At 53.4% G+C, this 23344-nt stretch overlaps 9 protein-coding genes across 9 annotated transcripts; 4 read left to right on the forward strand and 5 right to left on the reverse strand.

The window, feature by feature from the left end:
* Positions 1-779: 779 nt before the first annotated feature.
* Positions 780-2864, reverse strand: BKA58DRAFT_345971 (uncharacterized protein). Its single transcript, XM_046168422.1, has 2 exons — positions 1956-2864; positions 780-1908 (listed from the first exon to the last, which is right to left on the reverse strand). Exons 1-2 carry the CDS (start codon positions 2490-2492, stop codon positions 1189-1191), a joined length of 1257 nt encoding a protein of 418 aa, XP_046021288.1. The 5' UTR covers positions 2493-2864; the 3' UTR covers positions 780-1188.
* Positions 2865-3612: 748 nt separating this feature from the next.
* BKA58DRAFT_41002 (uncharacterized protein) lies at positions 3613-6733 on the forward strand. The gene is made up of 4 exons (XM_046172188.1): positions 3613-4382; positions 4694-4950; positions 5072-5720; positions 5769-6733. The coding sequence occupies exons 1-4, from the start codon at positions 3784-3786 to the stop codon at positions 6355-6357; spliced, it is 2094 nt and encodes a 697-aa protein (XP_046021289.1). The 5' UTR covers positions 3613-3783; the 3' UTR covers positions 6358-6733.
* On the reverse strand, positions 6734-8353 carry BKA58DRAFT_41003 (DNA-binding protein). Its single transcript, XM_046172189.1, has one exon. The coding sequence runs from the start codon at positions 8004-8006 to the stop codon at positions 7110-7112; it is 897 nt and encodes a 298-aa protein (XP_046021290.1). The 5' UTR covers positions 8007-8353; the 3' UTR covers positions 6734-7109.
* On the forward strand, positions 8354-12290 carry BKA58DRAFT_40997 (armadillo-type protein). Its single transcript, XM_046172184.1, has 4 exons — positions 8354-9510; positions 9657-11437; positions 11591-11712; positions 11867-12290. The coding sequence occupies exons 1-4, from the start codon at positions 8701-8703 to the stop codon at positions 12232-12234; spliced, it is 3081 nt and encodes a 1026-aa protein (XP_046021291.1). The 5' UTR covers positions 8354-8700; the 3' UTR covers positions 12235-12290.
* A 267-nt stretch (positions 12291-12557) lies between these two features.
* BKA58DRAFT_405319 (major facilitator superfamily domain-containing protein) lies at positions 12558-13592 on the forward strand (the record flags this gene model as incomplete). The annotated part of the gene is made up of 3 exons (XM_046171897.1): positions 12558-12605; positions 12768-13244; positions 13440-13592. 3 exons carry the CDS (start codon positions 12558-12560, stop codon positions 13590-13592), a joined length of 678 nt encoding a protein of 225 aa, XP_046021292.1.
* A 271-nt stretch (positions 13593-13863) lies between these two features.
* Positions 13864-14392, reverse strand: BKA58DRAFT_443645 (uncharacterized protein; the record flags this gene model as incomplete). Its single annotated transcript, XM_046173997.1, has 2 exons — positions 13864-14252; positions 14341-14392. The coding sequence occupies 2 exons, from the start codon at positions 14390-14392 to the stop codon at positions 13864-13866; spliced, it is 441 nt and encodes a 146-aa protein (XP_046021293.1).
* A 1183-nt stretch (positions 14393-15575) lies between these two features.
* BKA58DRAFT_41044 (uncharacterized protein) lies at positions 15576-16543 on the reverse strand. Its single transcript, XM_046172219.1, has one exon. It carries the CDS (start codon positions 16355-16357, stop codon positions 15737-15739), a length of 621 nt encoding a protein of 206 aa, XP_046021294.1. The 5' UTR covers positions 16358-16543; the 3' UTR covers positions 15576-15736.
* Positions 16544-18365: 1822 nt separating this feature from the next.
* On the reverse strand, positions 18366-19941 carry BKA58DRAFT_41054 (uncharacterized protein). The gene has a single exon (XM_046172228.1). It carries the CDS (start codon positions 19821-19823, stop codon positions 18588-18590), a length of 1236 nt encoding a protein of 411 aa, XP_046021295.1. The 5' UTR covers positions 19824-19941; the 3' UTR covers positions 18366-18587.
* A 402-nt stretch (positions 19942-20343) lies between these two features.
* Positions 20344-21521, forward strand: BKA58DRAFT_392321 (uncharacterized protein). Its single transcript, XM_046170996.1, has one exon. The coding sequence runs from the start codon at positions 20631-20633 to the stop codon at positions 21039-21041; it is 411 nt and encodes a 136-aa protein (XP_046021296.1). The 5' UTR covers positions 20344-20630; the 3' UTR covers positions 21042-21521.
* Positions 21522-23344: the final 1823 nt, after the last annotated feature.

The following is a 23344-nucleotide window of genomic DNA, read 5'->3' on the forward strand; positions in this document are numbered from 1 at the left end:
TGGCGCGAAGACATCCGGGCTATACTGTGGTTGCTGTATACATAGAACCGCGTATTTGCAAAGGTGCAGACAACGACACACCCTGGAGGTACACAGTGTGTTTCGTAATAACACTCTACTAGAGCAACGCATGATGTATACGTCCGGGGTAAAGTTTATAGCAAGCAATGTGTGCAGCTAGAAGCAGCTTCTTCGTAATCTCGGAGCGGGTGATACCGCTCACATAGGTATAAAGGGAACTGCTGTTCCATATGTGGTCGGTGAGGCTGATGGACAAGAGGCGATATCCGGCGATTGGTGACTACTGGATGGAGAGCAGCGAGAGTGCAGTGGAATGGAAGCGTAGCACATCTTTGAACGTTGAAAATATCGTGCGTTGCTCTGAACAGCAGCCGATGACGAAATCCGTCCTTTCTGTATTACAAGCTTTCCCGAAGGTATTCATTAGGTTTCTGGCTCATGAAAATCTTGACAAAGTGAGGTATGTATATTCATGTTGTGCTCAGGAAACCGCAAGCGTCGTTGTCCTTTGGTTGCGCTCGGCCAGTCGGCAGCACTCCGGCAACCCAGCTGGCGGGGCCGGCAGAACGTCGGCGGCAAATTCTCGGCTGTCGCCCCACAAAACTGCGAAAATGTCGCTTTCGGTCTGTGCCGTGCTAGCGCGTGCCAAGCCATCGTGTGTTTAAAGCTGCCTCGAACTTGCTTCCTTTCCTAATCATGTCGATCAGTCAGTCATCCCAACTCCCCCTACGTTTTGAGACCACCACTAACAGCAGCGCAGTACTTCATAGAATCATTTCTAATAGTATGCATCCTCTTCTGAGTTACTCTTAGTAGCCACAGAATCTCCAACCTGGTTGATGACTTTCAGCCTCGATGTCCAAGAGTGAGGCTTTACAACTGCTTCGGCGGTCGTGGCGATGATCTCAGCTGACCGGTCGTGTGCTTCGGCCACACTGGAAAGCAGGACGTTGATGGCAATCTGACAGGCTTTATCTATTTTCATTGATCCTTTCTGGCTTGCCCAGTAGGTCGAGGAAGATATCTCACAACCTCCCGCTTCAGCTTGCAATATTGGGATCGAATTGCAGCCTCACCATCACTTCGACGACCTTGGAAGCTACTCGATGATAGCAGCAATGCATGGAAATCTATCAGTCTACCAAATCCGGATCGCGCCTTCCGCACTCAACACCACCCGTACTTCTCATTCGCGACCCAGTCAATCTTGTTAGCAACCGGTCCGTCGTGTTCTGGAAACCACTGCAAGGCCGCGATGCTCTCTTGTTCCCTGACGATGAGCTTCGCAGTCGGGTCCAGCTTCTTTGCAGCTGCCAGCGCCGCCGGCGAAGGCGCCCACATCTCTACGTTCTCCATCTTCCATTTCTGCGCTTCCTGCTGAGCCATCGCCATGAGCGCCGCGATAGCAGCTTCGTGACTGTGGCTCTCCGATCCTCCGTTCATGCTACCCGAAGAGCCCTCCCCGCTATCGTCCTCGATGACCAGCCGTAGGATGTGCAGTGTGTTGCCCTTGGCCTCAGCTGGGTTCTCGTTGTACCACATCCTTGTCCAGTAACACCAGACGCGCTTGCCCTTCTCCGTTCCAACGACCGCACCTTTGATCTCCGGCTTCTTGCCATGTAGCTCGTTGCCTACGAATTCTTCACGCGCGTGGTGCCATTGAATCGTCTCGATGTTGGGGAGTATTGCGACTGCGGTGTTGCTATCCTTGGGTCGCGACTCTAGGCTCCGGCGGAGAAGGGCTTCGTCGATCTTGCATAATTCCTCCAGATCCTGCGCGTACAATGGCTGAGCGGTAGGTAAGCTGCTCGTGTCTTGAGATGTGCTCGCGGGGATAGAGACATGTGACGACGTAAATTTTTCCCAGCCGAACTTGGCGTAGTAGTCCTGTCTTTGTTAGCAATATACGTTTCTTGAATGTCAGAGCTACTTACTGGTCCGATATCAGAGTACAGGATCGAGAACAAGCACTCTTGGCCATGTTCTGTTTGGTAGGTCTTCAGCCTCTCCCCAAGGTCTGTCAGCATCCTACTCGCATACGAGGGGCCATCGGTCTTCTTCTTCCCGCGGAGAGATTTTGCGCAGAATACACTGCCGACCCCATGGCAGATGACTTCCTTGAGCTCTCTGTTCTGCCACACGAGCGCCTTCTTCCGGATTGTTTCGCAGCTCGCTAGTGGTAGTCGAGTGCCTTTTGGTAGTTGGGTGCCTGAATCTGGGTTCCAAGGGTCTTCTGACACAGTTTTGTCAGGGTCGGCTAGGATCCAGTATGAAATGCCGCCATCACGTGTGAGGGTTGTTTGCGAAAGTGTGGCCTCGCGACGAAAGTAAGCAGGTTTAGATAGAGCACCGCGCCATTCGTTTGCGTTGGCGTTGAACTGTATCTGCTTTTCGGCTTCGGTAGGGTGAACGAGTTCTAGGTCAGGCGAGCCACCGTCCTTGAGGTTCTCGAGAATGGATGCAATGGCCATGTTGTAGTAATTTATGTAGGGCAGATGTATGTCGAGTCTTAATCTAATAGGTTGACCTTTGGCGAAGATAGCTAGGGTCTTATATCTAGCTATTGACTACACTTGTCGTAGGGCGTGACAGGTGCGGATTCGGTCCTGCTCAGCTGCAGTCTTCCAGATCAAGTGGCAGTAACGACTCAGGAAAGAGTAAATAGCGGGTCCAAGTTACGTCGATTTCGCTGTAGGATGCGGATAGCTAAGGAAGAAGAGGAAGTTGGTACATGTAGTTCTTTGTCTAGTCAAGGGCGCCCCGCGTTTTGGTGGCCCCATCCTGCCTTGAGCTCCGTGTGATCTTATAGCTGACCCCGTATGTCCTCCAGGCATTCCGAGCCTACATCATGTTGCTCGCGGCCCGAGGTGTGCCGTAGCAAAGCGAAGGTTGGATGTCACAGCTTCCCACGGGTCATGTGCGCCAGTCCGATTCGCGAGTAGCTTGGGCCTTGCATGTAGCCAGGGAATAAGCCAGCAGTTTGCGTGTCATGGCCTCAAAAGCTTCGCACATCATTGGCAGCATCACCAAGACCGATTACAGACATTGCTTCTTCTCAGCCCTGTGCGACGCGCGCGCAGGCTCGTGATGATGCGGTTAGCGGCAGCTGGGCTAGCGGGCCTGGAGCGAACTGCACGATCATCTGGGCGAGACGCCCATCTCCCGCCCGGAGCCCTGAGAGCGGCGCAGCATCCTTTCACGACGACATGTCATCTCTGTTTCGCTGAGCGCTGGCGGCACTGTCATGGCTTTTTATTGACGTGCGCTGTTGTAGCACATAGCTATTGCCTCCGCTCTCTTACCTGACTGGCGCCCTTGCCCGTTCCGCTGGCTGTCCGCGATAGCTCCTCGATCTCCCAGCAGCCTGCACCTGGAACACTCACGTCGCTGCGAGCTGCAGTGTGAAACCTGCCCTCTCATACTTTCGCTTGTTTCTTTTTCTCTCCTTCAACTAGTGCCTATCAGTCGGTGAGAGCTGGAGGCCTCCGACAACTGGTGGGGTGAGCGACAAGGCTACGTGCGTGTGAATTGAGCTGGTCTGAATCACGTAAACACCACACGCGTTTGCAGTTCCATCGCCCCTCACTCCTTCCCCAGGTTTCCCCACTAAGTACAAATTAATGTTTATTATTTGGTTCCCTCCATCCAAGGTCCACAAGAACCTCTAAATCGCTCGGTCTAGACGCACACCCGATAGCAACCATTCGAGGTGGAGATTTACCTGTCAACCAGCCTTACGACTATTATAAAAATAGATTCACTATGCCTCCAACTGGCATTCATCGCGATCATGAAGTCGTTGACTTGCTCTCCGATAGTGAGACGGAGGACGAAGGCCTCGCAAGGCACGAATTGGAGGCCTTTGACGCACGATCTGCAGCAGAATTCGCTCTCGACTTCCCGGACCTGGATGACCCTATCGCAGAGTTCCGCGCAGAATTCCAGGCAAACGACCGCGAATTGATCGATTTGTCCGGCATCCCAGACATTGACGTTCCGCCGTCTGACGCTATTGTGATAGAAGACGATGCACCACAGCCAGAGGGACGAGCTCCTGATTGGGGTGAGGACGTCGCATTGGTCACCGAAGCTGCCTGTTTGCAGATGGTTCTGAGTGTACTGCCGGATATTTCGGTCGATTACGTTTTCAAATTGATTCAAGAAAAGATGACAGACGCCACACGAACAACTGCACAATGCGAGCATTTCCTGACCGAATTATTGGAAGGCGAACCTTATCCCAAAGAAGCAGATGACGCGAAGAACAAAAAGCGAAAAAGGGACGACGAAGCCGAGGATGAGTTGAGCACCTATGAGAAGGGTGAGCGTGATCAAGAAATCGGCGGTTATGAACATGACGCGTAAGTACAACTCCTTCACAGATACTTCAGTACAAGCGTTGTGGTTCAGTGATGTCCTGTAGCGATAATAATCGGGGTTGATTGGTAGCCACCATTCCAGGTGCATCGTGAAGCGAGCTTTTTGCTACATCTGGAACCATGGAACGACTGTCGTGGCCATTGCAATTCGGCTATGGGCCAGCGCAGTAACAGCAACCTCAACAACAACTCTATAGTCCTCTGCTACTTTTTGTACTCACCTCCAGCGTCTTCGCGCCGTCTTTAAATTTCCCTACCTCTTTCGTTCGTGGTTCTAACATTACTTTCCACAGAACAGAGCTGCTTAAAGACGAATTCCTCACCGTACCAGTACGGCATATCACGAACGTTCTCAAACAGCAGAAGACTCTTTACAAGGCCTACGGTGTCATCGAACAACAAGTGCGCAACTACGGACAGATTGCCAGGACATATTCAAAGATAAACAAGTCACGCATCAAGCGCGGTATTGAAGTCCAGTTGATCGAGCAAGGCAGTCAGATACCCAAGGAGTTGCATGCAGCGAAGAAGAAAAGCGAGGCTGAAGCTAGTAAGTGCGATGTTGCAATCATAACCTTCCCGAAGATCAATAAAGGGTCCACGAGCCCTGTATCTTGGAACAGCGAAGCTCGTGCAATCTCGTTCATTTACTCACTACTAACGATTCACAGCTAAGCGCCAAAAGGTCAAAAACGAGGAAGAGGCTGAAGAAGCCAACTTACAACGAGCGCAGATGAACAATGAAATGGGCGAATGCGCATGCTGCTTCAACGACATTCCTCTCAACCGCATGATCAGCTGTAACGGGGAAACTGCCCACTTTTACTGTGTAGATTGTCCTCGTCAACAGATTGAGACGCAGATGGGTCAATCTCGCTGCAGACCCAAGTGTTTCGGAGTCGACGACTGCAACGGAACGTTCACCCGGCGACAATTGCAACAGGTCTTGAGCGACACGACATTCGAGCGACTCGAGCACATGCAGCAAAGAGAAGACCTGGAAGCGGCAGGTTTGGACTTCCTCTCGGAATGCCCGTTCTGCGACTTCAAGATGGAATGTCTACCGGTTGAGGTCGATAAGGAGTTCCGCTGTCAAAACCCCAAATGCAGCAAGACAAGTTGTCGCCTTTGTGAAAAGGAGTCCCACATTCCGCTCAGCTGCGAGGAATTCAAGAAGGATGGCCAGATCACCCTACGACACATTGTCGAAGAAGCGATGTCGGCAGCCTTGATACGACACTGCAACAAATGCAAGCATCCTTTCGTCAAGGAACTTGGCTGCAACAAGATGACATGCACGCACTGTAGGAATGTGCAATGGTATGTCGTTGACCTAATAAATTCCGACATTAGCTAACCAAAGCCTAGCTACGTCTGCTCCAAGAACGTGACCGACTATAACCACTTTGGCGAGTCTAATGCAGGCAAATGCCCTCTGCACGAGAACGTCGAAGACCGCCACGAACAGGAGGTCAAGAGAGCAGCTGATGAGGCCATGGCCAAAGTCCGACTCGATAATCCGGGCCTATCAGATGCAGATCTGATGGTCAAGGTCTCAGACCGTGTCAAGCAAGCAGAAGATGCACGGAAAGGTCGAGCAGGCGTAGAAGCGCAAGCCTTCCCTTACCACATGGTTGGAGAGCAGCTCAGGCGAGCCCCCATGGTGCCCCCAGTACCTGCGCCGCCGGCTCACCTCGTTGCAGCAGCAGCAAATGTCGCCCCAGCAGATCGGTATGTCCACCTTCACCCAGCCATCCCAGCCGTGCCTGCGTATGGGTATCCCGTCCAACCGTTCCCATTCTATCAACATCTCTATCCTGCTCAGCCCATTCAGCCTATGGGTTTCTACGGAGCCATTCCACAACAGCCATATCGGCCATACATTCAACGTCCCATTCCAATGATCGCGCCATGTCCACGGTGTCACTTGTATCATCCGCCTAACCAATATTGCTAGACCTCGGCTGTTCAATGCCCTCTGGGCCATGCTTCCACCCAACCCCATCCCGCCACTCGTCAATCTGAGGGGGCAAGCCAACGGACCAGGCCGGCCAGCCCACCATCCTCCTGCTGGTGGAGTAATTGGCGATCCTCCTGTTCGTCGCCGCAATGCCCGACCGGAACTGGGCGGCCCTCATCAAATTGCCAACGGCGAACAGGCGGAGCGCGATGCTCGCGAGGCTTTCCGCTTCCTGGAAAACGTTCGACTTGGCCAGGATCAGCAGCAGATAACCGTGCGTCAGAATTTGGCAACTAGACAGCAGGAGCTTGCAGCAGAGCGCGCGCGGTTGGGTGTAGGGCAACAAAATCTTGATGCTCTGCTTGAGGCTCGGCGGGTAGCGGCTGCTGCGATGGTAGCTGACAGGCGACGGCGTCGTGGTATGGCGCCCCAGGCCCATGGCAGATAGTGTGTTTTCGTTTGATGGGGTTCATACTATAGCATAGCATGATGGTGGCACTGGGACTCTAGGTCTGCCTCTGCTGGCGCGGCTGGGGCTGGAGCATATAACACAACTTACCTGCGATAGAAGTTCTGAAGAAGGTCTATTTAGTAGGCAGACTTATCTTTAATACAGAGAATCTATTGAAATCCGTATTTGCAGCGCATCTGGCTGTCGCAAGACTACAGGAGCCTGGGTCAGAGACAAAGAATCTTCATACTCCACAGAGCTTTGTAGTTACAAATTTGATTTGTGCAACCATCTAGGGTCAAAAACTCGAGAAGCTCGATTGTATACTGTCTTCCGGGCTCTCAAACTTAGCCTTGCCTTCTTCTATCCAATTCTCAAACCTGAAAACACCCGCTTGCACACTGCGTATCGGCGTGATCTTAGCCCCGCCCAGGTCTCTTCCTTCCTTCTCCCTCCGTATGCCCAACTCAAACGCCTCCTCATCAAACACATCCCTATCTCTAAACAGCGCATTCCTCCCCGTCTTTTGCAGACTAGGCTGGACCGGTTGCCAGACCTGCGGATGACCGATTGGCGGATCGATATCGCCTTCATCCTTGAGTTCCATACTAACATTGAACGAGCAATTCTCCGGCAGAGGCTCCAGCCTGGACGTCCGCATCTCCAGCTGCAGCAACGCCGCGCGAAACTGCTCACTGAGATTAACATCGACGCCTGTATCCACCGGCTTCGTCTTTCTCTTCTTTATAGTCCCATCATCGTTGTATTCCTCTTCCTTGTCCTTTTCCTTTTCCTTCTCCTTTCCCTTTCCCTTCATCTCCGGTGTGCCACCCTCAAACTCAATATCCAACATGCGATCTCGCCGTTCCACAACAGGGAACTCGCTCACGTCGAACATGTAGCGTTCCATTATCTTGGCGCTACCTGAGCCTTCATCATACTCATTGTAGGTGAATATGACAATGCCGATCTTGGAGACGACGCCTTTGAGGAGCTCTTCGCGCACGGCGGTTATGGCGTCGGTGATCCATTCGCAGACCATGGGGTGGCGCGATTGGTAGACGAGTGTGTTGTGGAAGCGGGAGCGGACGAAAGAGGTGGAGGGGTAGATGTCACGGTGGTAGAGGAGCGTGTGAGTGTAGGCGATTAGGAAGGTGGTGAAGTGGTTGAGGGTTTCGAGGTAGGTTGTCGGCATCGTCGCGGTAGGTGTATTACGTATGGTAGTAGGAGCGCGATCTCGCTCTCGGGTGTGTACTATGTCGCGTATGAAGTCTCCGAAGTAGTGTTCTCGGTCGCTGTACTAGTAGTATGTGGTGGTGGTCATGACGAAATACTCCGTCGCGTCTCGTCGCGTGAAAGCCGCTAGCGTGTCGATGGATAACGGTCAAGGCTCTGGTAGGGTTGCTGATCGGAGGGCAGACGTCGTGCGTATGTTGTATCGAGTGCCCCTGGCATTGTTGAGAATAACAACGTGGCAGCCAGGAGAGTCGTGGAGGAGGGACGATGTAGTGGGTAGTCGCGTTTCCCACCGACCGGGAACTGGGAAGAGGCATCGTCGTCACCGCCTGTCGGGCAATTGGCCACCTCCCCCTTCGTTATAGCCCAGCTGCTATACTCCACCTTACTTCTGTATCAGTCTCTGACCTCTATACCCATCTGCTAGTCGTCGCGGCTTATTGCTTCAGTTGTAGCATCCGCTTAGCCACCCCACCACCCAGAGATTCACGGAGTTGCCCCGCATCTCCGAGCGCGTTCTTTTTCCTCGCGCTCAATCACCCAGCAGCACCCATCAACAAACGCGTCAACAACCGATCCTTCTACCTCGCCAGCCGTTTTGGGGAGCGCTAGACGTGCCGACTAGCTCTATACGCGCATGCCCCACGTTGACCATGGAGGACCAACTAGTCCAGCTGCTATCAGCAACCCAAACCGCCCAGGAGGACACGCGCAAACACGCTGAGCAGCAGCTCCTCTCCCTCTACGGCCACCAGGAGCTCCCCCTCGGCCTCATTGGCATCGCCTGCCATGACAGCGTGCCGCTCAACATCCGCCAGGCCGCCGTCCTGTACCTGAAGAACATTGTGCTGGCGGGATGGAGTTCCAGCCTCGACGAGTGGAAGGGACAGGCGCTCGTTTCGGAAGAGAACAAGGCAATATTACGGCAGCAGCTGCTCACCCTCGCCACCCAGGACGGACTCGACCGCAAGCTCAAGGCCGCCGCGGGCCTCGTCGTGAGCAAGATCGCAAGCGCCGATTACCCCATCGAATGGCCAGACCTCCTCGATAACCTTCTCGCCTTGATACCGAATGCGACCGAAGGCCAGCTACACGGTGCGCTGAGGGTCCTCGGTGAGCTGGTGGAGGACTGCTTCAACGAGACGACCTTCTTCCAGGTAGCGCCTCAGATGATCAAGGTTCTGTTCAATGTGGCCACCAGCGATCAAACAAAACCTACGTTGAGGGCCTTGGCTGTGAAAGTCTTCCATGGCTGCTTCGATATCCTCGAGATGGTATTGGAGGATCACAAGACTATGGTCAAGGGCTTTGCCGATGAAATACTCAAGGAGTGGATTCCCTTCTTCGTCAATGTCCTCAACACTAGACTACCCGATCCGCCGTCAATCGCAGAGGAGGACTCGGATGCGCCCAATGCCCTGCTTTACAAGGGCCAGATTGCGCTCAAGCTACAGTCAGTCAAGGTAGGTTGTGTCAAAAACTGAATACCCTGGAGGCTACGCTACATCGACGTTAGGCTACCCACTTTGCATGTTTTCATCTTGATGTAGCCTCTAGGCCTGTTCAGCTTTTCCCGTTTGAGGTGTTTCCGATACTAACTAGTTCGCAGGTCCTCATGCGCATACGGTCCGTCTTCCCCGCTATTCTCTCGCCGCAAAGCATCGTCCTGTTCCAGGCAACCTGGCAGGAGCTATCCCTGCTAGAACCCGCGTACTCTCTCATGTACATAAAAGAGGATCGTCAAAGCAGGCTAGAGGATGCCGACGGTCTGCCGTACACATTGGATTTCCTTATCCTCGAGGAGCTGGACTTTATGCAGGCGTGTCTTCGCGCACCCCCAGTCCGCGCACAACTCGAACAGGAACTCCGGAATCAGACACCCGACAACTCATGGGTCACCCAGGTTATGAAGCTGGCCGTGGCGTATGCGCAAATCACTACAGAAGAAGAGGGCCTCTGGGATGTGGATGTAAACATTTTCCTGAGCGAGGAGACAAGCGTAACCGCGAACTACACGCCCCGCACAGCCTGTGGTGACCTCGTCATCAAGCTTGGCGAGTGGCTGACAGAGCCCACTGTCAATGGCTTGTTGACCTACACGAGAGCGCTCTACTCGGAGTCAGAAAGCTGGAAAGCTAAAGAAGCTGCGCTTTTCGTGCTGAACCAACTGTTGAGCGATTTCCAGGACGTGGAGAAGCAGATCAGTCCAGATGCTGCAAGCGGCTATGTGGACTTCATCCGATATGCCATGCAGCAGCCCGACGCTTTCCTAAGAGCACGCGGTTACCTTGTCGCTGGAAGTTTGACAAGGACATCCGGAAACGCTCTACAACAGCTCGGCACATCCTTCCTCGAGGCATCGCTACAGGCTATTCCATCTGACGAGTCCGACGTTGTCCAAGTGTCATGTATCCGCGCTCTGCAATACTATCTTCAGGCGCTCCCACCCGCGGTTACACAGCCCATTCAAAACACTATCATCATGGCCATCAGCAATTATCTTGCCGCACAGGACATGTCAGAGCTCGCCGACAGTGAGGATCTCATGGTCACTCTAGTCGAAACACTGCGAGACGCCATACTTATCGATACGCGCATATGCATCACGGACAACGGTCTTGACACACTTTTCCGGATCGCTAGTCATCAAGCTAACAACTTCCAACTCACAATGCTAGTCACCGAGGCCTTCGAAGAGGTGACGGAGACTATTGCACAAATGGGCGGGGATGCATACGTTCAACTGTGCGCAAGGGTGCTTCCATCACTTATGGGTGCCTTTGATGTCGGAAGCTTGACGGAGGAGAATGCTTTATGCAACTTTGCGGCTGACCTTCTGGCTGTCATGGCTGAGCATGGACCAGAGCCGCTCCCTGCTGGCTTTGTCGCTACAACTATGCCAAAGCTCACAAGAGTCCTGCTAGGCTCTGCCGATGAGGAGCTGCTGAAGTCTGCCACGACTGCCGTAAAGAACATCATCTCGCACGACCACCAACAGCTCTTCGAATGGCGGGATGACACCGGAAAAGCAGGTCTTGAGGTAACTCTCATCATCGTCTCACGTCTGTTGTCTTCATGCAGCGACCATGCTGCTGGCGAAGTCGGTGCGCTTGCCGCAGAGGTAGTAGAGAAGGCCGGCCACGAACGACTTGGACCTTACCTAGAGCAACTCCTACGAAGCGTCGCTGTCCGTCTAGGCCAAGCAACACAAGCACAGTTCATCCAAAGTCTGACGCTCGTATTCGCGCGTCTAAGCTTGAACCATGCCTCAGAGGTGGTAGACTTCCTGGCTGGCCAGGACATCGAGGGTCAAAACGGCCTCCAGGTTGTGCTAGCCAAGTGGCTCGAAAACTCGATCAACTTCGCCGGCTACGACGAGATCCGACAAAAGTACGTACGAACCTCTCCGGAAATCGAGCAGTTCTCTTACGAACGGAGAAAGCCTGTTGGAAGGCTTGAGATCGTTCGCAACAAGTTGAACTCCCCCTTCGTCTTCTTTCGTTTATTCGTTGACTGTGCATAATTGCTGACTTTGTTTCGCAGTGTCATCGCTCTTTCGAAACTGTACGATTTGAAGGACCCTCGTCTTGCACAGGTGCAAGTGCAGGGTGACTTGATACCGAATACCGATGGCCGCATCATGACCAGGAGTCGCGCGAAAGCTAGTGAGTCTTCTTCCTTCTCGTCTACATCCCTATCTTCGCCACTGAAACAGTGATTGTCATGTTGTGGAGCAAATTTGTAGGCCGTAGTGTCGTTATCGCGTTAAGTGCGACAAATTCCTCTTACGCCCATCCACAAACTGACACACGAATTCAGATCCTGACAAGTATACCATAGTACCTGCACCCCTCAAGATCCTCAAAGTCCTCGTCGTCGAACTCCAATCCGCCTCTGGCGCACCCCTGGATGCACAAGCAGCTGCTGAGCTTGCCGAAGAAGACTCCGACGATGGCGAATGGGAAGACGAAGCAAACCCTTTCATGGACCTCGGCAGTGGCTTCAGCAAAGAACAACTCATGGCTTTTGCAGCGGAAGAGCCGGGCGGTGGCCGTCAGCGCGACGACGAGACTCAGGGTTTCCTTGTGGATTTCTTCAAGCGCGCAGCTACTACGCAGGGGTTCGCGGAGGAATTTGGACAGCTTACTGAGGAGGAACAGCAGAGGTTGAGAGATAGTGCTGCGTAGTTGGTGGATTCAAGTGGGAGTTATCCGTGGGATGGATCAGGAATGTCTGTGGACTGTGAGGGTGTGCAGTACTACTCGGAGGCATCATCTTCTCGTTGCTGTGCGTATTTGACATGAGATACCACACTGTCGGAGTTAATAGCTAGGAAGGTTGAATGAGAATCACGATCCATAGATGATAGTATGAAAAGTCACGCTTAGCAGCGACTGGCTATACGTGAGTATAGCAAATTCCATGAAGTATACATTTCAGCAACGAAGTTCCTTGGACGGCAATTCGAGGTCGTCTGTAGAGACTACTTGGTGAGGCCGGTGCAGTCAAGATGTCTCATAAGGGCAGTGCGGCCACAAACACCTGGCATCTCGGTTGCGTAGGAACAGTCCCGGATATAGCCAGTATACCTAGGTATATCCCGTCACATGACTCACTCGCTTGTCATTCAGAAGGATGGCAACGGACCAACTGCGGCGCATAGCCACCAATCGGTACATCCTTTCTGCCAGGGCCAGCACTCGACCCTCTTTGACTGCAGTTCTGGCCATCTACCAACGCAATCGCTAAGACTGCTGTACCGAGACCGCCCAGTATGAGCGAAAAAGTTACAGCCGTCGCTCCCATTCCAGAGACAGACCAACCACTCAACACACCGCCAAACTCCATCTTCACCCGCAGCGAAAAACGTTGGATCGTCTTCCTCGTCGCATACGCAGGCCTCTTCTCCCCTCTCAGCAGCTTCATCTACTATCCCGCACTGTTCAATCTCGCCCAGGACCTAAACGTCACCCTCACGATGGCCAATCTGTCGATCACGACCTACATGCTTGTATCTGGGATAGCGCCTTCCCTACTGCGTGATATGGCTGATACCATGGGTCGTCGGCTGCTGTTTCTGTTTGCGATATTTACGTATACTGTTGCTAATGTGGCGTTGGCGGTTCAGAGGAGTTGTCCGGCGTTGCTAGTGTTGAGGACGGTGCAGAGTGCGGGTTCGGGCGGTGGGTTTATGGGAGTGTGTTGATGTTAGAGTATGGCTGACGGGTGCATCGCTCAGGTACGATTTCGTTTGGCTACGCTGTTGTCAGTGATATTGCTACGCCTGCTGAGCGAGGTGGATACATTGGAGCAGTTCTGTTGGGGTATTTTATAATCACGTTTTGGACATGTTCTAGCCCGAATGTAGCGCCCGGTCTTGGTCCTGTTCTAGGGGGCATACTCGTCCAATACGCCGGATGACCCTGGATCTTCTGGACCCTTGCAACACTATCCAGCATCAACTTCTGTGTACTCGCTATCACACTACCTGAAACCGCTCGCAAGATCGTCGGAAGCGGATCTGTCATGCCTACACGCCTCATGAACAGATCTTGCCTGACACAGGTGAAGTTCAAATTGAACACGTCGGCAACAACGGGCTCTGAGAATAAGATCGATGTACAGCCTATACAGATTCCCAGTCTGAAGCCCTGTTTCAAAGCACTGTGGCAGAAAGAGAACACACTGATCATGCTCATCAATGGCTTGTTCTATATGACCTACTGCTGTGTTCAAGCATCACTGTCGACTCTCTTCATAACAACATACGGTTTCGAGGAACTGTACGTTGACTTGATATACATTTTATTTTGAGTTCAGGTTGGGATGGGGAAACCGAACATTCCCTTTGGCGATTGACTGGATTTATGCAACTGCGCGAGTTTGGCACAGAAGAGGGTAGGCTCTGGCAGAGGATTCGTCATATCAATGAAGTCGCATAAGAAGAAGTACGTCTCCGGCGCTTCCAGCTTGGATTTGCCCCAGGTATGGGGCTTGGGGACGAAGTATGGCGATATCTCGTAGAGTGAGGTCATGGGGTTGTACTCGCCTTCCATGATTACCCGGCCGGCTTCATCGGTGGCGATTTTGAGGAAGTAATTCTTCTCGGCACCATCGGGGAGGACTACGACTAAGCAGGTAGTGACGGTCCAGTCAGAGAAGCCATGGCGGTTGGCTGAGAGGACTTTGCTACCTTCAGGTAGAGCTATCGAAGATATCAGTAAAGACTAAGTAGTGCGTGCTTATGTATCTATTCTGAAGTACAGCCTCGTCGATAGGAAAGTCGCCCTTACTATAACCACCGTCGTCTCTTTGCGTTGCAATCGAATTTACGGCCTTCGACATATCGGTTCCAGACGAAGGTGGGGTAACGAATACGAGACAGGGAGAGATACGTAGAAGCACTCAATGCTAATAATTGGAGCAATCAAAGTCGAAGTTTTGTATTACACGCATGGTATCATCGCAGTGAAATGGTGGTGAATTATTCTCACCTCAAGCACACGACACCTGATAACGAATTCAACTACGCCTCATACGCCGCACGGCAACTGCATTTTGACCACATTCGAGACCAGCTCTTCTGTATGCACGAGTTGATGCCCATTATCTAGTTGGATATGAGTGTCAGAACCGCAATGACTACACCTCAATCATCGGCATTACTCGCCACACTGGCCATCAAACACATACCATACGATTGCAAGTACTCATAAACTTCGAAAATCATCTCTGAAAGGCACAAAATCAACCCTACAGATCCCTTACCCTGTCGTGTAACCACACTTCCCCCCTTGCATCGATGTCGATCTCCATCTGGTTAGTTCAATACAATACACCATCACATAAGCCCGGAATGCAGCCTCGTCCTTACCCCGCTCGCATGTGATGACTGAAATAGAAACAAACAATCGGCGCGCTAGAAGGGTGTTCGCATGCGCAGTGCCTGCAGTTCACGGCCCAGGAATAGCAAAGATAGTACCTGATAAGGGACGATCTTTGACGCATAGTAAGCCTATACAATGGAGGGGTTGTTTAGTGTGGACAAAGGGCTATTTTGACGGCCCCTTGCGGCAGGGTGATGGGAATGGAATGAGTGTTGGAGGGGTAGTGGGTAGATGGAGGGGTGGTGTTACTGGCGCTTATGCGCAGGGAAGGATTGGTGACGCTGGCGAGGGCACGTGGGAGGTGGAAGGGATATGGCTGTCCTGGTCTGAGGGAAGGTCGCGCTTTGGATCGAGATTGTTTAGGTGTTGCTACGTTGGACGTGGAGGGGTAGTTCGTGGTGTACCCGCCAGGTTGAGTCGTCCTTGGAAAGCACGTTTGCGACTTGAGGTTACATCATACCTGCTTGTCACCTGCCCTTAGACCAGCGGTTAGTCTTTCTCCAGTGCAAGTGCCGCTGAAGAAATAATGCATGTATGCACACGCCTATCCGAGTCTGCCTCCCAGCACGCATTTCTCCGGCATTTCACAAAAGAACCCCAATCACGCAGAGGATACAGCGCTTAATCGCCCATTTCGCAGCCCGAAGCCACCCACCAGCAAACCGAAAAGCGCAGCTGACCACACCCACGATGCATATAGCCAGATCGCTCATTCGTCAATGTAACGAGAGCAGAACGCCAGAGGGGAGCGGTATAGACGTGGCATGTCTCTGGCTCAAACTTTTCGACCCCTCCACACCCCTCACCGTGAACGTACTGTACCACACAAGCTACGCATCGGCCAGCTCCGATAATCGTAGCCAGAACTTGCCAACAGCCGCGATCTCGATGCTCGCACAGCATGAATGATCTCGCACTGACCGATGCATGACGACCTTGTGACCCACGCGTCCATCTCCCCGCCGTCATGATTCCAAAATTCCGCTCCGGCTCTGTGACGCGGGAGGTGAAAAGAAAACCTTGGAAGTAGGCGAAAAAGTGACATAGGCAAAGGCGGTTCACGCGGAGTGGCAGCGGGGTACAAAAGTGGATAGCAGGAGGGGGAGAGGAACTGGACGGGTGGGTCTAGGCGGGGTTTAGTCTGGCGTTCGTCATATGCCGCGGCTTGCCAACATTCCCTCGCTTCGCTTGCTGCTTGGGGTGCGCGCACGCTGGAATAGGGGACCGGTTCATGCACGATGGCACCGGCCACGTGTTTTGAAACACCGTAGTCCCTCGCCGATGGCATGGCCTGTGTGTGTGTGTGTGTATATGTCACGCTTCTGCATGAACTGCTGGTAAGTTTGACGATAGCGATAGTGTAGGCATCAGGTGTTCTGCGAGGCTTGCACATGCACCCTGGATTCGCATTTTCGCGACCCATTGCATTGACGCGATTGGGATAATCAGGCAAAGTGCTCGCCCATGGTGATGTGATGGGCTTGCCTGTCTAGCGGAATGATGTCGTATAGTTGCGACGGAACGCGATCCGGCGCGACGGAGAAAGGTCCAGAAGCAGACATGTTTGCTGGGACGCAAAGGTCATCTGGAAAGCGATCGCATGTGCTACCTCCGGAGTAGAACAATGCTATTCGTTCGTTGGAGCGATTCGCACAAACGATCCAAGTACCACACTCATTCAGCCGTGGAAAGCACTGATGACAAAAGAAGAAAGATGCGATGCCTCACCCAATCAGCACGGCGCAATCCAACAGCGCTCACTCAGCTCGTGACACCCACCAAAACCGAAAAGCTAAACAACGGTAACTTGGCAGAGACTGTCGTGGAAGCCGATAGCCCTGGTTCTAGCCAACAGATCCCGTGGAACCCTCCTTGCCCCATCCTCGCGTCTTTTGTCATACCTGATACTAACCATACACCATCCGTCCCTTCCATCCGAGCCTCCCGACGACGGGCAGTGTCTCTGTGCCTGTCGATCCCAAAACGCAGAATGATGCCAATCCTGCAACTCTATCAAAACTGTTGCCTAATCACCCCATGTCAGGGTGCCCTTGCGCAGCGTTGACTCGTGTTATAACCGGGGATCAAGGCAGAGTGTGCCTATCAAAGGAGTTCCCGTGCCCAGGGATAACGCGACGCCTCTTAATCTTGAAATGGGAAGGGACGCGTGCGCTAAGCTTCGGGATGGGGTGGCATGGAACTTTATGAGGAAGGCGAGGCAGGGAAGGAGGCTGATAACGTTGAGCCGCATATGTGGCCGCTATTAAGGGGTGGTTTACTGTGTTGTGGGTGCCGGGACAGTAGGTAGATTCGCTGTAATGTCATCGTCGCATGCGATGCGCGAGCTGTAGGTACTGTGCGACGTCCAGCCCGAAGCCCTGGGCCTTACCACCCACAGCGCAGTCGTAAATAGCACTTTGTGCACCAATGTCTAACCCAACCATTCCTCCACGCAGATGTGAGCAATGCCCTATTTCTTTTCCCGGCACGGAACGATATCAAGATAGCAAACCGCTGTCCTTGCACTCTACCAATCTAGAGGGCCAGCGCCAGGCGGCACCAACTCACATGCACGCTGTCGGTGGCAATCCTTCCCGCCTTCACACGCCACGTTTAAGCCATGGGGGTCGCGGAAAAAGCAAACATCAGGACCTTGCCTCTTTGACGCAACCTGCAGCAGGCTTCCATGCACAGCGCTTCTTCTATGGTAAGGCTGAGGACAGCCCGAAACAGCCAATGAAGTTGGCCATGTGCATGCGCAAGCGCCCGTTGGCTGCAACAAGGCACCATCGTGCGTGATGATTCACTAAAAGGACTGTGATGAGTCTGCGACTCACAGTGCGACAGCGGCTCCTGGGAGGCTGGGAACGTGGCAACCCAGGCAGAAGAGGGTGTGTGAAAGCATGTGAAATTCAGGTGTTGCAGACACAAAAGCATGTGTCCGAGACTGATCTGAGGTGCGATAGGGTTACTTGTGTCTCAGATTGCCCATGTGTGGCTGGCATGCAGGGGTCGCGGCTTTTGGAGATCGCCGCCGTTGGAAACTTTGATAATGACTGTGTAGGAGAATGCGACGCATGCGAGTTTGATAGGCGGACAGGGCTTGTGAGTCACGAAAGAAGCACTTGCACGAGGACATGGGGAGTACATGGTTCGGTAATAAGTAATAAATTTGTAGATAGCAATAGAGTGGTAAGTGGGTATAGCTAGTTTTGACCGTGAGGTACCAATCTTTCTGATAGAGATGTTCCGTAGAGAATCTCTCAAATCTAGTGGACTAACCCAGAAGACAAAGTGTAGTGGTATCCTAGTACCCCCAAAGTAAACAACCTGAACACCTTGCGTGCCCGAAACCCAAAACAGCAAAATAACGATGGTAGGCTAGAAAAACAATACAAAGTAAGAAGGGGGGGGGGATATCATAGTAGAAAGCAGACTTTTTCCTGTGACCCGCCCAATGCGTGAGAAACCCGGTAGTGTTGTACATTGTTGTGAACGTGACAAGATGCAGCAAGATTAACAATTACGAAATGCAAGAAAGGGTATCTCGCGGTAACATCGAATAATGCGCAAAGCAATGACGGTAAGGGAAAGGGTATACCGAGACAGAAAACGCCAGCGCCAAAGCGTCGAGGTATGAAAGGAAGGGGATCCTAAGCAGATGGGTATCGTAGGATGTCCTCGCAGTTGGCATCAAAGCGCATGGACCAGAGACGCATTCCAGTCATGAGCTTCTCGGTCTTCTCTAGTTCTCGGTCACGACCGAAGATGGACTCGACAAACTCCTTGCCGCTGTTCTTGCCCATGGAAACGGGCTTCTCTTTGCCGCTCTCCTTCTTAGCGGCCTTCCACATGTAGTCCTCGCAGACCTTGAGGAGCTTGGCAAAGCGGACCCAGAGGCGTTCGCCGCTCTCGAGGAAGTCTTCAACCATCTCGTGGTTCTCCTTCTTGCGAATCTTGGGCATAGTCTCGTCAGCCCTCTTCACTTTGCCGGCGAGTTGGATGAGCAGGAGCCACAGCTCGCCTGCCATCTCGGCAAGAGGGGTTGCGGGGCCGTAGTGGAAGACAGTCCAGTCATAGATCCACTTGCCGAGGGAGTTGGCGTCGAAAACGGATCCTAGGAGCATGATGGGTTCTTCTGTGGGGTCCCAGTTCTTGTACGAGTAGCCGGCGGGAATGCCAGCGCGTCGCGCGTCTTCTTCGGTGGCCTTAGGGCTGGTCTTGGGGGCAGCTGCGGGGGCGGGCTTCTTGGGAGAGGCGGCTGGCTGTCGGCTGGTTGCTGCGGAGGCGCGTCGTGGACGGCTGGTTGCCTTTGGCTCTGGATCATAAATAGGGACCTGATCATAGTAATAGTGATCAGCATCCCTCCCGTACATGTCGTGGCGCGCATACTGCTCGTATGGCGGTGGTGGATAGTCGTAGACGTCGTAATCGCGCTCGTAGCCGTGGCCTCGGTCGTCGTAGACAACTTTGGTGTAGACGTGACGTGCCGACTGCGACGCTCGACGCTTCCTCTCGCGATTGCTGCGCTTGAGAGGCGGGACGTCTGTGTCGCGGCGTTGCCGACTTGGAATATTGTAACCGAAATAACTTACATATTCAGGGGTGCCTCTCGGCGTCGCGTATGTGCGCGGGTCTGCAGCGCCATACTGAGGCATGGCCCCTCCACGAGGTGTGGCGGCGTACGAGTAGTTGGGGGGTACGGCGTGCGATGCCCGTCGAGAGTGGGCCGCAACCTTGGGACTCGCTCGTGGGGTCGCCATCTGGGGCGCGTGTCGCGGCGAGTAGTAGCTGTTACCGGGGCCGGGCGACATGGGCGGTGTCGTGCGGAAATGGTCGTAGGGCATGTTGTAGCCCGGGGGTGGCGTGGGATACTGTGGTGCGTACATGTTGGTGGATATGTCGCTGTGTGCGGCTCAATGGATGGCGGCGGTGGAGTTCGTGTGCGGGATCGATGGGAAGGAGCCCAGGCCGGTGCCTGCTTCACCTTGGGATGTGCAAACCGAAGGCGGGTCTTCGTGGGCGTTGGTAGTGGGCGGATGTGAATGGGGGTGCAGCGACGGAGGAGAGAGAAAGGGAAATCCGGCTCTGTCTACTGCACATTGGGTGTAGAATCGTTTAATTGCTAGAGGGTGCCAGAAGGATCCAGTTTGGAGGATCCTAGTCGAGTGTAGACGTTGACGTCTGGGTGCTTGGTAATATGTGGTGATGATGCTCGAGTGCGCAAACGAGGAAGTGACGGCGGGCTGCGCCTGCTTTTGAGACGAGCCTCTTTCGCTCTTTCCGCGCGCGGACCACTGTGGATGCCCATCCACCCTAACGCCGCCCCCTGTCGGCGCCATGCATGCACTAACACAGCCCAAGGGACCCCGGCTGTTAGCAGTCCCTCATCTACGGGTCAGATTGACCATGGCACCATGCTGTGCCTCCTGCCCATATTGCCCACGAGTATTCTGGGAAGCTAGCCCCGAACCCTACAGTGTCCAAGCCGCTCTCTGACTCTTCCCTCGCAGTCGACGGGACGCGTTCTACAGTGTGTACGCCATATCTAGGCACACTCTCTCTGTTGATGCCTAACGAGCATTGCGCCCAGCCTGTTTTATATTTGTTCTGTTTTGGATGTGTAATATTGGAAACATCATGTTGCTCGCTATATACCCGTAATCCTGGACACCCTCAGAGATGCCCCTTCGAGCATGGCTAGCGTAAGCACCGCGACTTTGTACCTCCCTTCATTTGCTGTCCTACATGCCGTGCAGCATCGTCTTCGACCCAGCTGTCACCGTTTTCAGCGTGTTTCGTTTGCTGCCGAACCCTCTTCAAACGGCCACCCTTGCAGCCAACAAAGCTCCACCACACCCTTTCACCCTCCAGATCCGTCGTTGGGCAGGACTCGCGGCTCGCTGCAGCGCGGATGCAAAAACACGGCCCATTCTGCCTGTGCTTCTCTGGCTGCGAGCACCTGCTGGCACCGGCGCAGCTCCTCCCACATGGTCGTCGTACGCAGCCAATCCTGCCGTGACCGACCAGCTACCGAGCGACATATAGCTCGAGTTGATCTCCAGACATCTATCCAGCGTCGCCTTCAGCTCGCGACCATTTCCTAAGCTACCCATTGGTAAACTACCTTTTGCCTAGTACAAACGCTACACTGGCCCATCGTCGCGGCACACGGCTGGGTAGGTTTTGGCTGGAGTCCTTCCCTCCGAAACAGCGGAAGGTCCACCATTCAACGTCGTCCCGCGTCGCTTGGGGCCGATTATCACTGCTAGGGAGGCCCTGTCCACTGCTCAGAGCCGCACTCTATTGCTCGGATCCCTTCTCGAACTTCCCTCTGCTCATGTACCTAAACTAATTTCCCGCCCGTGAAAATTTTCTCGAATGTCTCACAGCCTCTCCAACTCGCTGGCCTGGGGCACGCTGTTGTTTACCGCTACTTCGTCTGTCTGCAGTCGTCTTCCAAGGCATATGGTACTGTCGATGTCGGGCCCACTCGCGGCTGCATAGCGCTCCAGCGGCGCCGTTTTGATTCGATCAAAAGCGTCAACAACAAAGTAAATGGTCGCGGTTACATGGTTTGATCTCCCCGCTCGCACCTACTACGGCTCGATAAAGCAAGTTCGCAGCGCAAGTACCTCGCTCTTCCAATTTGACTGGCTCCGGCGGAACGCTTGTATCCGTGCTGTGCATGAAGCCTGCGCCTTGGACGCATACAGCCTGGTATCTCCCGTCAACACGCTCCTTGTAATTTCTCGGCACACAGTTCTCATTTGTATTTTGACCCCGATGCTCGGCCCTTATTGGACCACATCGGGCCTTGTCCTTGTGGCTCATCGGGTTGCGTTCCTACCGAGCTTTCCCACAACACTTTTTGGCAGCGTCAAAATTCCCAGTACCCACTTTGCTATCAGACAACTCACCTTGCGTAATCCTTCGCACCCACCAACATCATGCGTTGCTATGACTCCCCATGACCTGCAGAACTGTTTTCTCCGCACCCGCATGCTACTACCGTCATGGTCTGATTTCAGAATGAGGCTTTCTCACCAAGTGGACCTGCGAGATACGAAGCGCCGTCGATTCTACACCGTATTCCCACCTGTCTTCAAGACGACCACTAGGATGAGACAAACGCGGCGGTATGGAAGCAACTGCGACACCCGCGAGTACTAACTATAATCGCTATGACGCATCACTCAGGTTTGCGCAGCCCTATCGCATGCAGTTTCATGTCTGCGGCGCTGCGGATTCGCCAGGCAACCATGTTAGCCTGCCACGACTGCAAGCTGAGCACAGCTGTCGTCGACATGCGAGCGCTCTAGCTGCATGACGCACCTCCTAGAATAAATTCCTCGAGCCCAACGATTCGCTCGTGTATTGCAAATTCAATACACCGTTATTGCGAGTATCCGCAGACTCGACGATGTGTGGCGGTGCACATGCTTGGCATGGGCGCTCCGAGTCACATGCGCACAACGACTCGCGTTGCAGGGATGTGGCAAGCGAAACGTCGAATTCCCCTGTGGCGGAATGTCGCCTCAACATCACGGACGTCGGACGAATTATCACAAGCAACGCGCAATACACCTTATCATTGATCATTCTGGGGGTCCGGACTCGTTCGCGATGGGGCTCGTCCGATGGCAAACATCGCCATCGCCTTGGGCCGCTTCGTCTTACATCTCACTGCCATCGATCGGCTAGGTCACCGCCGGCGGCCTTACTGCTTCTCCGATTTGACCGCTTCCGTCAAACAATAGCGAATAATTGAAACACTTAGCGACTCTCGCCACACGGACGATGACCCTTTCGACGAAACAGCTCGAGGCGATCACGCGAGCAATTCAGCTCTCTATCCTGTGAATGCTGTTAATATATTCGCCACACATTATCACTGCAATAGACTCCGCGCTTCCGCAGCCGCCCTCTCATCGAAAAAGTACCACTTCAGCGGTGAGTCATGTTATAGGGAAGAAGCCTGTCCATTTAGCGAGCCACATGGAAACCAGGCTTCTCCCAGCAGCGCGCTGCATTGACGAGCAGTTTAGACAGGTGGACTTTGTCCTGCGTCATAGCTTTCGCCCACCGCCATATTTGCTTTCAATCAAGGTTGAAGCATGGATAGTGCATGAGGCTCCGCGAGAGTGACAAGCCAACCCCGACGTTGTCCGTTCGCTGCGTGCGTCGTTCAGGCAACGCGTACGAGCTCCGATCAGCGTGTTGAGGTATCGATAATTTTTTCGTCAATCGTCGGTGAGAGGGGTCCTGCGTCTCCGCCTTCCGCTTCGCTGCTATCGTGAGGCGGTAGATCCAGTCTCATGCGTTTGCTTTTGCCCTATCGTGGTAGGCGTCGCTGTGATATCGGAGGACGATTTGCGTAGCTCTCCAATCACTACACAGAATTGCTATT

The sequence above is a fragment of the Alternaria rosae genome (assembly GCF_020736505.1).
Source record: "Alternaria rosae strain MPI-PUGE-AT-0040 chromosome Unknown BKA58scaffold_10, whole genome shotgun sequence".
Classification (NCBI taxonomy): domain Eukaryota; kingdom Fungi; phylum Ascomycota; class Dothideomycetes; order Pleosporales; family Pleosporaceae; genus Alternaria; species Alternaria rosae.

Coding starts and splice junctions, on each gene's coding strand:
- BKA58DRAFT_41003 (XM_046172189.1), bottom strand. CDS start 8,006: ATGCCGACAACCTACCTCGAAACCCTCAACCACTTCACCACCTTCCTA.
- BKA58DRAFT_41002 (XM_046172188.1), top strand. CDS start 3,784: ATGCCTCCAACTGGCATTCATCGCGATCATGAAGTCGTTGACTTGCTC. Junction 4,383..4,693: donor GGCGGTTATGAACATGACGC/GTAAGTACAACT, acceptor TACTTTCCACAG/AACAGAGCTGCTTAAAGACG. Junction 5,721..5,768: donor CACTGTAGGAATGTGCAATG/GTATGTCGTTGA, acceptor ACCAAAGCCTAG/CTACGTCTGCTCCAAGAACG.
- BKA58DRAFT_392321 (XM_046170996.1), top strand. CDS start 20,631: ATGGCTAGCGTAAGCACCGCGACTTTGTACCTCCCTTCATTTGCTGTC.
- BKA58DRAFT_41054 (XM_046172228.1), bottom strand. CDS start 19,823: ATGTACGCACCACAGTATCCCACGCCACCCCCGGGCTACAACATGCCC.
- BKA58DRAFT_345971 (XM_046168422.1), bottom strand. CDS start 2,492: ATGGCCATTGCATCCATTCTCGAGAACCTCAAGGACGGTGGCTCGCCT. Junction 1,909..1,955: donor TGTACTCTGATATCGGACCA/GTAAGTAGCTCT, acceptor TAACAAAGACAG/GACTACTACGCCAAGTTCGG.
- BKA58DRAFT_40997 (XM_046172184.1), top strand. CDS start 8,701: ATGGAGGACCAACTAGTCCAGCTGCTATCAGCAACCCAAACCGCCCAG. Junction 9,511..9,656: donor TCAAGCTACAGTCAGTCAAG/GTAGGTTGTGTC, acceptor ACTAGTTCGCAG/GTCCTCATGCGCATACGGTC. Junction 11,713..11,866: donor CAGGAGTCGCGCGAAAGCTA/GTGAGTCTTCTT, acceptor ACACGAATTCAG/ATCCTGACAAGTATACCATA.
- BKA58DRAFT_41044 (XM_046172219.1), bottom strand. CDS start 16,357: ATGGGTCGCGAAAATGCGAATCCAGGGTGCATGTGCAAGCCTCGCAGA.